At 48.5% G+C, this 15,091-nt stretch overlaps 1 protein-coding gene across 1 annotated transcript in view; it reads left to right on the top strand.

Moving 5' to 3' along the window:
- Nucleotides 1-15,091, top strand: part of Pdzd2 (PDZ domain containing 2) — a 235,097-nt gene that overhangs the window by 203,017 nt on the left and 16,989 nt on the right. The window contains exons 16-19 of the mRNA XM_077800187.1: nucleotides 411-567; nucleotides 1,284-2,086; nucleotides 5,115-5,259; nucleotides 10,984-15,028. Of these exons, the coding sequence (XP_077656313.1) occupies nucleotides 411-567; nucleotides 1,284-2,086; nucleotides 5,115-5,259; nucleotides 10,984-15,028 (5,150 nt within the window). The remainder of the gene's footprint in view (nucleotides 1-410; nucleotides 568-1,283; nucleotides 2,087-5,114; nucleotides 5,260-10,983; nucleotides 15,029-15,091) is intronic.

The raw sequence follows: 15,091 nt of genomic DNA, 5'->3' as shown, positions 1-15,091 counted from the left end.
ATCCCACTCTATCTGGGTGCAGGGTTCTCCCCACCCCCAATCAATGGGCTGGGCCAGTTGGCTTGGGATTTCATTCTGTGTTCTTATCCCTTCCTCCAGTGTGTTTCCTGGGATGGTTGATAAACTGCTACTGTGGCTTTTGTGATCATTGCCAAAAATGTGACCACCACCACCCCCAAACCTCTAAAACCAGGGTCTGGCAACAGCAGTCACCTTTTTATTCTGTAATCGTTAATTTAGCCATTCTGAAAAGTAAATGGAGATGGGCGTTTACTATCACAGCTGTTTTGAATGACCGTGGATTAGAACAAAGTGTTCTTGCAAAGATAGGAAGTAATTAGTTTCAAATAATCTGCTTCTGGTACATTTTCTGAGAAAGCGGAGACATCCAGCATTTTCTTCTCCAACAGGACTCCCTTATTTCTGAATCTGAATTCTCCCAGTACTTTGCCCATGATGTCCAGGGCCCCTTGTCAGACTTCATGGTGGCCGGCTCCGAGGATGAGGATCACCCAGGAAGTAGCTGCAGTGCCTCTGAGGACGGCAGCCTGCCTCCCAGCTCCTCCAGTAAGCAGGAAGCGCCAGTGGGCCCTGGGCTCTGCATTCCAATAACCACGTGCTAGTTTGCACCTCTCCCCTGGAGGCTATGGTGGTTCAACTCCCCCTGGTGCTAAAATGTGAATGGAGGACTGGAAAGCATGCCTCTGGATGAACAGAGGTCATCTTTCCACCCTGACTAAACACAGAGTTTACTCTTGGTCGATGCAGCCACTGTAATGATGGGCCACTCAAGTGGACAGTAAATGGGCTGAGTGCACACTCCATTCATTCCCAGGTGGGGAAGGTTGGCTACCCCATGATGCAGATGGAGAGACCTCAGGTGATGGAAAGGCCCAGGTATGGGGGACACATCATTGGATAATTCCTTCTAGAGAGGAATTATCCACAGCAGCATTTAGGTTGGACCCCAGCAACCTGTGAGACATCATGGACAGTTACAAGTCTCTGTCTCCAGACAGCACACAGTCTACGTTAAATTATCCAGAGGGCTAGGGATAAAAGGGTGGGGGATACCAGAAGGGAAAGGGGAGCGCTAGGCTGGCCATCCACTCTGAATAGAGCCTAAGAAGTCATGTCACTTAAGCACGATATCCAGGGGTCAGAGGTTGAGTGTCTGCAGTTGGGAACGCCGAATGCTCCTGTGTTGGGATGGAATTCCATTATCAGACCAGGCCAGATTCAGGAACTTGGTTTCATTTGACTTTTCTCTCTGCCTCCCCCAGCTCACAAGGAACCGGGAAAAGCCAGGGCCAACAGCCTTGTGACTCTGGGAAGCCAGAGGACCTCTGGGCTCTTCCACAAGCAGGTGACAGTTGCCAGACAAGCCAGTCTTCCTGGAAGTCCACAGGTCCTCAGGAATCCTCTGCTCCGCCAGAGAAGGGTGGGCTGCTACGACGCCAACGATGGCAGCGATGAGGAAGAGTTCAGCAGAGAAGGGGACTGCATTTCCCTCCCGGGATCCCTGCCAGGTCCCAGCAGGCCTCTGAGAGAAGACGACTCTAGGCATGCCTTGGTGACGTCTCCCAAGATCACAGATGTCAACAGGCAAGAGGAACAACCCCAGAAAACCCAGGTCAGCAAGGCCTCCTCAGTGCCTCTCCTGGGCAGCTCGTTGTACTTGGAGGAGAGTGTTCCAGAGGGTATGGTGGATGCTGCTTCCCAGGCAACCAGCCTGCGGGGTTCTACAGAGGTCCCAAGGAATGGCCCTGGAGGCTCAGGAAGAAAGGAACTGTCAGGATCCAGAAGTTCACCCAAATTGGAATACAAAGTCCATATAGACACCCAGAGTGTGAAGAGCACAGAGAACCCCATTCCCCCCCAGAAGAGTGAAAACCTGATGTCCAGGCACAAACCCGTGGCCAGGGTCAGCCCACACTGCAAGAGGCCCGAGGCAGAGTCCAGCTGCTCAGAGACAGAGTCCCTGAGTGACAAGGCTGATGGACCATGTGGTCAGGACTTAAAAATCCAGGCCACTGCCTTCAAAGAGACTGTCACTGGTCTTCTACCCGATGGAACTGCAAAGGAGGTAACTGACTTTCTCTTGGTCACTTTGAATCTAAGTGAATATTGTGTGACTGAATAGGGGCTCTGTTGGTAAGCACAGGGAAATCCACCTCCACAAAAAGGATGCTGGTCTGGGGTGTAGCTCGGTAGTAGAGCACTTGCCTTGCATGTGTGAGGCACTGGGTTCGATTCTCAGCACCACATAAAAGTAAATCAATAGAATAAAGGTATTGTGTCCATCTACGACTAAAGTAAATATTTTTTTAAAAAAAAGATGTTGACAGGAGAAATATCTTTCGGGAGAGTCATTCATTTAATGGGAGCCTATTAGCATATTGGTAGGTCATCAGTCCTGAGGTCATTCAGCTAAAAGTGATTGCTCCCTTACCTGTACACAGGGCCTCTGGTTGAGGATGGAAAGGCAGTATGGTGTGGGTGGAGCAAAGCCCTGGGCCTGGTATCAACTGCTCCACTGACTAATTGGTATAAGTTGAGTGACTACTTAGGCAAGTTACTGAGTCTTTTTTTTTTTTTTTGGGGGGGGGTGATTACCAGGGATTGAAATCAGGGGCAATCAACCATTAGCCACATCCCCAGCCCTATTTTGTATTTTATTTAGAGACAGGGTCTCACTGAGTTGCTTAGCACCTCGCTTTTGCTGAGGCTGGCTTTCAACTCACGATTTTCCTGCCTCAGCCTCCCAAGCCGCTGGGATTACAGGGTTATTGAGCCTTTTTGAGCCTCCATTCTGGCTGTAAAACAGGGCTGGTGCTGTCTGCCTGGTCAGGTCGGAGTTGGGGGAGCCACCAAATCTATGTTGGCGGGGATTCTCTTCCACTGATAAGGTTATGAGTGGTCCTTACTATAGCTTGATTATTACTATGTCACGTGAATAAGGGGGGTCATATTCATTTAGAAAATTTATAATGCACCCACATTAGATGCAAGTTAATTTTTTGTTACTACTTGGTTAGCATTATTGAATTGTTCGGTTTTTTTTTTATATTTTGATATATACCTCTTCTTTAACAAGGAGAGAGGAATTAATGTTGTTTATTAATCTGCTCAACATAAATAATTTCTCTTTATCTCTGAGCAAACAACCTGAGGTGACTTAATCAGGCCGTATTTGAAGATGTTAATTGGCTTATGTAAAAATACATGTAGATAGATCCAGAAATGAAAAATCAAAGACACTATATGAGATCAGAAGTCTTTTTTTCCAACCCTATTTAAAACAAAAACAAAAACTGGGCGCCGTGGCACATGCCTGTAACCCCAAAGACTTGAAACGCGGAGGCAGGAGGATTGTAGGTTCAAAGCCAGCTTCAGCAACTTAGCGGGGCCCTAAGCACTTAGTGAGACCCTGTCATAAAATTAAAAATGAAAAGGGCTGGGGATCTAGTTCAGTGGTTAAGCACCCCTGGGTTAAATCCCCAGCCCCAAAAGTAAAATAAATTAAAAAGTAGAAATATGCATCTTTTTTTCCCCTCAAATTATATCTTACCTCTAACCAGCATGAGTTTGGGTTTTTTTTTTCTTTTTCCAACCTATATTTTATAAAATAATGTTTAACCAATGGGTATGTTCCATTTTTTTTCAAAAAGTATCATAATCAGTTTTGGATAACTACAGAACACCAGATCAGGATTTTTATTCATAATGATGTCTATCTATTAAAAATAAGAGCCTTTTGTACACTTTTGAAATTATATTCTCAATAAGAACTTTTGAGCAGCATTTAAAACTGGGGCAAAAGAATTTTTCTCACAAAACTTTTTGTTCCAAAATTTAATTTAATTACATACAAAAAAAAAAAAAACAACAACAGAATGCATCGCTCTGACGTATCCTCAAATATTGGAAGTTGAAAGCAAAGCCAGGGGGCTGGAGTTGTGGCTCAGCGGTCGAGCGCTTGCCTCACCTGTGCGAGACACTGGATTCGATTCTCAGCACCACATATAAATAAATGAATAAAATAAAGGTCCATCAACGTCTAAAAAATATTCTTAAAAAATCAAGACCAGAGAAAAGCTGTTGATGAGTAGGTTTTCTATTGCTTTTATTTAATTCTTTTTATTCAGGCAAAATGTACATAATGTAAAATGAACCATTTTAAAGTGCACAGTTCAATGGCCGTGGGTGCATGTGACGGCCACCTCTGTCCCCTTCCAAAACTCTGCCACTGCTTTTCCCTGACACTTACCTTGCCTTACTGAACCTGAATGGAGTTAAATGCTAGGAAGGTTTCCCTCCCCTGGCAATTGACATTTTAAAAAATGAATTTTTACAAGAGTTGCTCGGACACACTGTACCCCTCACTTCTCTTCTTTGCCGCCACCCTTGGGCCACTTTCTGACTCAAATTCAGTAGATAAATTCCAAATAAATCCGATTTAACTTTCTAATAAGTTCAAAAAAAAAATTTTTTTTTTCCGCAACGAAGAGTAGGATAGAAGAAAGGAGGATAAAGTCACTGACACTTGGCCTGAGAGAGATCTTAAAATATTAAATGTCAGTTTCATTTATCCAGATTTGTCGTTTCCCTCACTACTAAGCTAAGGAATTGACTTTACAGTCTCGGAGATCTCTAAATAGTATTATAATAATACTGCCTTCCATCTCGAGAGCCTTTTATATGCCATTTTATAGCTATTCTCACTTGAGCATCTTTTATTTAATACTCCATCGTGAGGGCTGAGGCGGTGGCTCAGGGGCAGAGCACCTGCCTCACATGGGTGAGGCACTGGGTTCAATCCTCGGCACCACATAAAAATGAACAGTGGCATTCTGTCCATCCACAACTACAAAAAAAAAAAAAATTAAAAAACCTCCATAGTGAGACTTCTCATTCCCATTTTCAAGCTGAGGAAACTGGGTCTTGGGCCAGAGGAACAAGACCACACTCCTTTCAGGTCCAGATCTCCTGGCTCCTCCTCCAGCCTCTTCTGACTTTTCTCAAACCACTCTCCTCTGCTCTGTATGATGTTGTCTTATGATGCAGAAAACCTGAAAGCCATCAGCAGTGACTTGTGGTTGTAATTGTACCAGGAACCTCTGGGGAAGCTGACCCCTGGGGATGGATGTGTCCCGATTGACTGTGGGCCAGCCAGTATTCTGTGTCACCCTGACCCCGGACATCTCACAGAGAACCCCCCCGAAGCTGCACCAGAGTGGGGGCAACAGCCTGTGACTGGTGAGATTAATTTATCATTTGTTAAATTTAAAAGTAGCAAGGCACACACCCTAATAAAAGTACTACAAGTGGATGATTTTGAGGAGGGGAAAACTTCTTATGCGAATTTATGATGTTTAAATGCTGCCTTCACTTAACAATTTGACTAGACCATTGTGTCTAACTTTATACCTTTTTTTTTTTTTTTTTTTTTGGTATTGACGATTGAACTCAGGGGCACTTGGCCGCTGAGCCACACCCCCAGCCCTGTTTTATATTTATCTGGAGACAGGGTCTCACTGAGTTGTTTAGCGCCTCACGTTTGCTGAGCCTGGCTTTGAACTCAAGATCCTCCTGCCTCAGCCTCCCAAGCGGCTGGGATTCTAAATTCATAGTTTTAATTCCATGTCGATGGTGTCCATTTTCAGGCATCAGTACTATTTTCCCATTTTGTGTCACAAATGAGACATGAGATAAAACACAAGGATCTTCCACCCTTCAGAATCTCAACACACTGCTTATGTGAAATCAAGTGCACTAAGAATGGCGACGAAAACCTCCACCAGGGAAAGTAAAAAAAAAAAAAACAAATATTGGAAAAAGTGTTGATGAGAGATGGAGTGATGTTGTGGAAGCAGAAATCGTGTCAAAATCAATTTGACCACCTAGCATCTTGTAGTCATCCAGAATAATGTGGCAGAATGAGCTGTTTCTAGTCAGGCTGAATTTCAATAACTTGTCAGCCTTTTTAGTGGAAGTGGCAAATTTGTCTTCTAAACTTGCACTTTGGTGGGGACACTTTTCTCAGTGGCTGAGAACCGCTGGAGGGCCTCTGAGGTGCTGGCAATCCCTCTGCGGCTGCCACCAGAGAGTCTTTGCCGATTGCAGTTCCTGCTCTCTAGTGAGCAGCTATGGCAGAAGGAGGGACATGAGAAGCCCCACTTGGTAGGGCTGTCCTCATACATAAAAAATTTGGAAACTCAGAATATCCTCCCGATATTTTGATGGCCACTCACAGAAAAAAAAATACAGGTCCCTGATGTTTTGTGATCTGTGGCTCTTGGTCCCCCTGTGGATAAGGCTGTTACCCTGGTTTCTGTTCTGTACGGTTCGCCCTCACTCACTGACCCAGTGTGAACAACCAATTTTATTAACAGTCTGACTTTTGCAAAGTGTGTTAGCTTTAAGGGGTTTTATTTGAGGGAAGATAAGTTATATGGAGGAAGCCCTCGGGGTCACCTTTCAAAAGAATGCTTGATCTGAGGCCAGCATCACCACACATTTGAAGAGTGAATATTCTATAAAAGGATCCTCTGGAAGTTTCCTTGGAAGGGACGTTTGCTCTGGAATTGAAGGGGAGGGGCAACAAAGGGGCATTTTTTAAATCACCAACGTAATGCAGAAATCCTTTCTTTTCTCTTTCCACATGAGGACGTTTTCCTTAATTCTGTGCATTTGTGACTTAAATAAGTGGGTGTAGGCATGTAAATTTCTCCTGGGTTGTATTCCATGTAGAGAGACATCCAGCCTACCCCTCCCCACTTCCCCCCCCACAGAAGAACCGCCTTCCCCTTGTGCCGCAGCTTCTGATCCTTCCCACGGCAGGTGTGTGGGTGCTCGCCTGTCTCCCCGTCTCTGGACTCCCTAGAGATGATGAGCCCTGAGAAAGGAGCAACTTGTCTCCTGGGCATTCGCTGAGCAACCAATTAACACTGTGCCAGGAACCGATACTTGGTATTTGTGCTGTGTTCAATTAACATACAATTCATGATACCCATTATCATCCAATTCTTAAATGTCAGGGTCCTCATTATGAGGACTGACTGTTGAGTTATAGTGACACCCTGGCACCCTCTAGGCTTTTGGGGTGTATGAGAAGTATTACACATTTTACCTGGTCCCAAGCCAGACTTGATGGTACACACTGCTAATCCCAGCTGCTCAAGAGGCTGAGGCAGGAGGATCGAAAGCTTGAGGCCAACCTGGGCAACTTATCAAGACCTTGTCTCCATGTCTCTTTTAGAGGGGAGGCAGGGAGGTACCAGGGGTGGAACTCAGGGACACTCAGCCACCGAGCTACACCCCCAGCCCATTTTTGTATTTCCTTTAGAGATAGGGTCTCATTGAGTTGCTTAGTGCCTCACTTTTTGCTGAAGCTGGCTTTGAATTCGTGATCCTCTGCCTCAGCCTCTTGAGCCACTGGGATTACAGGTGTGCACCACCACACCTAGCTCCATATCTCTTAATAAAATAAAAAGGTCTGGGAATGTAGCTCAGTGGCAGATCACATGCCTATCATGTGTGAAGCCTTGGGTTCAATTCCCAGCATGGCAAAACAAAAATAAATAAATAAATAAATAAATAGGTAGATAGGTAGATAGATGGATAGATAGCATCGTCCCTACAATTTTATCAGAGCTTCTGAATCCTTTTTGTAGATTTCTATTTCTCCTTCCCAGTCAAAAAGCTAACTGTGACCAGTTGGTCCTGCCAAGAAATCGACTGCTAATCAAAGCCTTCGTTCTTCTAATTTGATTATAAGTAGCTTAGCTACTTTTCAATATGTAGGAAGAATATTCTTCAAAATATATTCTTTTTTTATGTAAAGATCCCAGAATGCTTAACTGATAAAGAAGGAACACCTTACCTTTTTTTCTTTTAATCCTTTTTAAGATTCCAAAACAATGTATGCACAGCAAGATGGTGAAGCCTGAGGCACCACCTGCAGGCTCCCTGGGTTCAAGTCCAAGCTTCAAAGTTTGACCAGGGAATTGACCCTGGGCAAGTCACTCAGGTCCTAGGTTGCCCACCCTGTGGTTTTAGGGGTGTTTATTGTTTTGTTTTGTTTTGTTTTTTGGAGGAATCAATGAAGTTTTTCACAGATAACACTTGGAGCCCTGTCTAGTATACCATATACACTCAATAAACTTTATGCACATGATTTTTCTAAGGAAAAAATAAGCACGTATTTCACTGCCTAGAATATAATATACATGCAGTAGGATACATGCATGTACACAGACATACAAACAACACGATTTTTCTAAGAAACTTTCTAGAAAGGAATAAAGATCGACTTGCTATTGGACACAGGAGTGATCGGCCAACCAAGCAAGTGTGCCGGTGGGGAGGTCTGACGTAGAGCCCAGGCAGCTGGAACTGACCCCTAGCGGGTAGCTCTTAGAAACCAGGAGGAAGAGGCAGCCCAAAGCAGTGTGGGGAGTGTAGAAGCCCTTGTTTGCCACTAAACTTTTAAATAACTCTCATGAAATACATCCATGATGATTATTTTAAAAAACTGAGAAAATAATAGTTAATAGAGAAATTGTTAAAAAAATCATCTAAGCCCCAGGGTGGGGAAAAAACTCTATTAACATTTTGCGTTGCATCTTTTTGTTTTTTGGTTTTTTTAGAGAGATTGAGAGTGAGAGAGAGAGAGAGAGAGAGAATTTTTTTTTAATATTTATTTTTTAGTTCTCGGCGGACACAACATCTTTGTTGGTATGTGGTGCTGAGGATCGAACCCAGGCCGCACGCATGCCAGGCGAGCGCGCTACCGCTTGAGCCACATCCCCAGCCCCCTTTTTTTTTGGTTTTTAACGTGTGCTGCTAGTATGGAACTTGGGTCCTCATACACTCTGGTCAAGTGCTCTACCACTGAACTCTGTCCCCAGCCCACTATCTAGCCTTTTAGTCCTATTGTGCATACATGAGTATGTGTAAAATATATCACTCACAGTCCTATGCTGTTTCTTGGTGGGGGACAAAACACTCCAGTGTTCACCTGTACCTAACAACCTTTTTTTTTTTTTTTTTGCCTTAGAAGATAATTGAGCAGTCTGCTGGGGTGACTAGACTGATCCTAAGCCTGTGTGATCAATACAGTCCCCTGCAGCCTGTCCCATGCCCTAGCCCCTCCACAGCAGCCTTCCTGAGAGAGGAAGCTACACTGATGTCCCCAAGTCCTTCCACACTACAAACCATGAGTGACAGCTCCTGGGCCTTTGGCCCAGGGCTGTGCCCATTACTAGGCATTTGGGGAGTCTCCAAACGAAGCATTATTTTGGAAGATGACATAAGGCTGCCTGCACGCAACTTAATCTCCCTCAAATAAAACCCTTCGAAGAGTCACACTTTTGCTATTGCACAACTTGCCTGGGAGGGGTGTATTCAGTGAGTGAATCTGAAACTGAAAACTCAATCTGCACCTCTTGTCTCATTGCTCCCTGTATTTGGTGTTAGTAAAAGCAGGAAAATTATGCTTTGCAAGTCCAGGAAAGGCCGGGCAGAGAACACCACTGGATCTGGCTCTCTGAAGGGCCCTGGCTTCCCCAGGGATCCCAGGAACTCGGTGCCTGTCTCAGAGATCCGCACTTGCTATTGCCACATGCTGTCAACACAGAGGCCACAGAATTAGGGTTCAGTCTACAGCGTGGCTGTAGATCCAGTTACATCACCTGTGAACTGTGACCTTGGACATGCTGCTTAACCACTCAGCAGCTCCATCTTCATCTGCCCAAGGCCGATGGTCACAGGGCATTGCCCACAGTGTTGGGAGGAAAACTGGGTGGACTCTTAGCATGGTGCCGACCTTCCTAACAATTACTTCATAATTATTCACAAAGGAACTTCAGGAGGGGGGGAAGTGCAGTTAGGATGATTTTATGTGAGAGATGAGGGATGAATGTAACATTTGGGGTAGATGACTGTTCTCAAACCAAGAGCATTCATGTGACTGAGCTTTGCACTCCAACCTATGACCCCAAGAAAACTGCTAATCCTGGTTCTTTTTTATACCAATCTCCCCACCAACCTCGTTGCCAGGTGCTATGTACCAGAGGTGGATAGATTAGCCCAAGAGTATGCAGGGCTTTCCTAGGAGCCACCTGCAGGATAGAGTGGCTCTTGAAACATGTCCCATGAGTGACTTAAGTACCCCGTCTCCTGCCACCATGAGCGTCCATGCTTTCTTACCTCTCTGCTTTCATTCCGTTGCCTTTCTCACCTTCCTTCCCACCGCTGTGCCCAAACTGTCCTCGTGAGCACCACTCCAGCCCCTACCCGCTCCGTGGAGGCTTCCTGCAATAGCACAGCCTTCCAGCCCCACTGTGCTGAGCCTCAAGACGTGCCAAGGCCCCAAGTAGACGTAGCCCTGAGTCCCATCCACAGCCTCTGTCTCTGTGCTAAAAGGAGGCCTCTGAATTCAGAGATTAGACTATCTTATGCTGTACCCTGTCCCTCCCGTCTCACAGCCTGAGGGACCACCCTTCCATGACGGGCCAGATGCTGGGACTGGGTGAGATGTGAGGCTCTGCCGAGTCCACCCCAAATCTAAGGCATCGCACAGAACAACGGCTCCACTCCTCCTGAGCTTCTGCTGTCAGAGAGCAGATGGTGTAAAGAAACCCAAGGATTTCTGGTGTCCCCCGTCCTCAGAAATCACCAAGAAAGAGAAAAATGGGCAGGCTCCCACGCTCCTCCTGCCAGCTCGTCTGAGTTATTTTGGGGCGGCTGAAGCAGTGTGGTGTTTGCTGGATGTGAGCGCTCTGTAATTTGAGAGACAAAAACAGACAGACAAGAAGGCCCACGTGTAGGCTGTGGAATGTCCTCCTAAAAAAAAGAAAGAAAGAAAGAAAAAAAAAAGGCTGAGATGGTTTAAGGTTCTCTTTTCATTGCGAGGGCTTCTGTTTTCCTCCCTTTGCCCCTTCGTCTTCTCTACCTCTCCACTTTTTGTTCTCCACACAGGACCAAACAGCCCTCCAGCCCTGCTCCCTGCCCCAGGAAAGGAGGCCACCCATCCTGATCTCGGCAGGACCTCCCCGGAGGCCTGGCAAGTCAGCAGGCCTGAGAAGGCTGGCCAGCCTGTGCTGCCCGGGGTCGTGGAGCCTGAGGCCCAGGGCAGATCTGCTGTGACGGTCCCCCACGAGGGCAGCACACCCCCAGGGGAGAAGGCAGTGACCCCTCCTGGCTTCAGCAAGACTCTGGCCAGCTGCCATGGCACCACCAGAAAGGCAGCTGCCCCCAGAGTTGTGGGACCTGGGGCCGAGGAGGCAACTCCTTCCAGTGCCCTCCTGCCACCAGACCTCATACCCCAGGAGCAGAGTCGAGGAGCTCCAGCCACCCACTGCAAGGGCTCCAAATCCACGGAAGACCAAGCCCCCGAGACCCCCCAGGAGGCCACTCTGCTTGAGGTCACAGATGCTGTGTCTGCAAGGGCGTCACGGTCCAGCCCCTCCCTGCCAGTGCCCACTGACAAGACCAGCGACACGTGTGATGGTGTCTCGGGGCACTGCTGCCCACTGGGGAGCAGAGAGAGCCTGGTGACAGACATTGACAGATCCATCCAGGGGTCAGAGGCTTCTGAAGTGAGGCCTCAGTCTTCTCAGAAAGGGGGAGGCAGGGGTCACCAGGGCAGTTCTCAGGTTGTGCTGCAGGCAGGAGCTGGAGGTGGCAGTTCCCAGCATGCCCTTCCAGCCACAGGTGACCAGACCTCCTCCCCCAGGAAGGCCTTGGCCACTGCTTCCCCAACAGCCCCACTGTGGGCCTCCCAGCCTTCAGTCTTAGATTCCATTAATCCCCATAAACATTTTACTGTGAACAAAAACTTTCTGAGCAACTACTCTAGAAACTTTAGCAGCTTTCATGAAGATGGTCACTCCCCGTCGGGCCTGGGCGACAGCACAGAGCCGTCTCTCTCCTCCATGTATGGAGATGCCGAGGACTCCTCTTCCGACTCCGAGTCACTCACTGAAGCCCTGCCAGCTTCCACCAGGGACAGCGGGTCACAGCCTCGTTCTCATGGGCCTTCTCCCAAGGAAGATCCTACAGAGTCTGAGGAGGAACACGTTGAAATTTGTTCCACGAATGGTCACCCCAGTCCACCCTCGACGACTCCCGCTCAGGCTGCGCCCTGCCCGGCTTTAGCCAAAGTCCTGCCGTTGAAGCACAGTGCGCTGAGCGAGTCCCCGGGAGACCCCTGCGAGACCGCGTCCTTCTTGCCAGGAGCCTCCTGCACCTCCAGCCCCAACTCTCCCCAGCTGTTTTCACTCCTGGATCTGAGCGCTCAGGAGCAGGAAACTCCTGCGGAGGTGAGCATTTCACAGGGTCACCGGCCTTTGTGTGCAGAAGAAACTATGGAAGTGAACGGCCCACCTTCTAAAGTTGTCAGGCACAGCCCACCAGTCCCGCTCGGCTCCCCTCACGTGGTGAATGGTTTGGGACATGACCGGCTGCATGACAAAAACCCAGACAGACAAGAAACCAAGGCAGACACCACTGAAAACGCGTACCCCCCCTTCAGTGTGGACATCCCAAAGAACGGAGAGTCTGTTCTGGCAGACCTCCACATCTCGGAGAGTCAAGACCTGGATGACTTGCTGCAGAAACGAAAAATGATCTCCAGGAGGCCCATCATGGCCTGGTTTAAAGAAATCAATAAAAATAGCCAAGGTTCCCACGGACAGAGCAAACCAGAGAAGGACTACCCCACCGTGCCAGCCAGAAGTCCCGACTCCAAAATTCAGATGTTGAGCTCAAACCACAAAAAGGGGGTTGCCATACCTAATAGCCCTCCTCCGCTGAAAATCAATCTTGACAATAAAGATTCAACTAAAAAGGGTTCGGTGGACACACTTTTAAGTAACTGTCAGAAACCCAAGTGCGGCCCGAAGCTGAGGAGACTCAGCATCAAAAGCAAAAGCAAAGTCGGCTCTGAGGCCCCTGCTGCTAATCCTGCTAAGGCTGGTGGGGCAGACCACAGGAAATCCTTAATTTCACCCCAGACCTCCCACAGAACGCTTTCCAAGGGAGCGTCACACCGGTTTCACACAGCTGACCAAGAAGAACAAGACAAAAACACCACAGACACCCCCCAGGCTCCCCAGTGTGTGCTGGAGAGCAGGCCACCCCCGGCTGCCTCTGGGTCACTGAAGGCCTCCGCATCAGACACGAGCATCAGCACATTCATTTCCCCCCTGACCTCCCCAAAGACACTTCCTGAACAAGGCGCATATAACCGGTTCCACGCGGCTGTCCACTCAGAATCCAACAGAAGTTGCCCAGCGACCCCCAGATCTCCCAGGTGTGGACCCGAGGGCAAGGCACCCTGTGCTGTCTCTGGGCTGGTGAGTCCCGCAGCGTCCAGGAGCAGTGTGTCCCTGGCAGGGGTCAGACAGAGTGAGCCACGCACATCCAGTCAGATGGTCTCAGTGTCAGATGCAGCCCCACCCAGGGGGACCAGCGAAAAAGGAAGCAAGAGAATCGCTAGTGATCCCCTGGAAAGAACAAACCAGCTGAAAATAGTTGAGATTTCTTCTGAAAGAATGCCAAAGAATGCATGTGGTGACAAGCCAGCTGAAAGTGACAGACAGGGAGGGTTCTTGGCCCAGGGCAACTGTCAGGAGAAGAGTAAAATCAGATTCCACCAGTCAGTGGAATCATCCCCAAATCATCCATCCTCACTCGTGCCTCCTGCCCCCCAGGTGGAGCAGGAAATGCAACGATCCTTCAGTGTGGCCAAACTGGCTTCCTCCTCCTCCCCTCAACTGCCTGCTAAAAAGGCAGATCCCTCCCAGGGAAGATCGAGCCTGATGTCAGACTCCCTCGGGGTGCCCAAGAATGACATACCAATGGCCCCTGCTGGGGAGGACCATCCCTACTTCACCCCAAGGCCAGCCACCAGGACCTACTCCATGCCAGCCCAGTTCTCAAGCCATTTCGGACGGGAGAGTCATTCCCCACACAGCCCTGGTCGCTCCCCTAGGAATGGCCAGGTCCCTGTAACTAGCACGGGTCTCCCTGAGGCAAAGGCATCCAAAGGCAGTATTCTCAGCCTGGCCAATGGACAGGCTGTATATAGTGTCAAGCCTCTGCAGGAAACGTCAAAGAACGTCCCAACCATCGAGGAAGGCGACATCACCGCCGTCCAGGAGACAAGCTGCCTTGTCACAGACAAAATCAAAGTCACCAGGAGGCATTACTACTATGAGCAGAACTGGCCCCATGAATCTACCTCATTTTTCTCTGTGAAACAGAGGATCAAGTCTTTTGAGAACCTGGCCAATTCTGACCGGCCCACCACCAAGTCCGGGGCATCCCCATTTTTGTCTGTAAGCTCCAAGCCTCCCATTGGCAGGCGGTCATCTGGCAGCATCCCTTCAGGGAGCCTTGGCCACCCAAGTGACGCAGCAGCGAGGTCACTGAGACGCAGCTTGAGTTCCTGCAGCGAAAGCCAAAGTGAATCCGGCGCTCTTCTTCCACAGATGACCAAGTCCCCGTCTAGCATGACTTTGATTGTCTCCCGGCAGAATCCACCAGAGACCAGGAGCAAGGTTCCAGATTCAGACCAAAAGAAATCGCTTGTTCCTCTGGGAATCCCCACCCCAACCGTGACTCCAGCCTCTCCCATCAAGAAGAACAAGTCCTCGGTGCGCCACGCCCAGCCCTCCCCTGTGTCCCGCTCTAAGCTGCAGGAACTGAGAGCCTTGAGCATGCCCGACCTTGACAAGCTCTGCAGCGGCGAGGACTACCCCACAGGGCCCTCCGCCATGCTCTTCAAAACCCAGCTAGAGATCATCCCCAGGAGGTCGCTGGGCTCCCCCAGTGGCTCCCCAACTGCAGGCCTTCCTGGCCTTGATGGACCGGCCACCCTTTCATGTCCGGGGAAGGGTGGAAACAGGGCCTGTCCAGGAAGAAGCAGCCCTACAGCCAGTGAGCCTGCAGCACCCAGTTCAGCCAACGAAGTGGGTAAAACCACCCAGGACCTGCCTTCGGGAAAAAGCTGGTCAGTTAAGTAAGTATCTACCCTCCCTTTGTTTAAATAAACTTACATTATTTTGGAATAGTTTTTAAGTTC

This window comes from Urocitellus parryii, chromosome 1, assembly GCF_045843805.1.
Source record: "Urocitellus parryii isolate mUroPar1 chromosome 1, mUroPar1.hap1, whole genome shotgun sequence".
NCBI lineage: Eukaryota > Metazoa > Chordata > Mammalia > Rodentia > Sciuridae > Urocitellus > Urocitellus parryii.
Note: the sequence above shows the minus strand (reverse complement) of the source record. Positions and strands in the feature narration are given on the sequence as shown.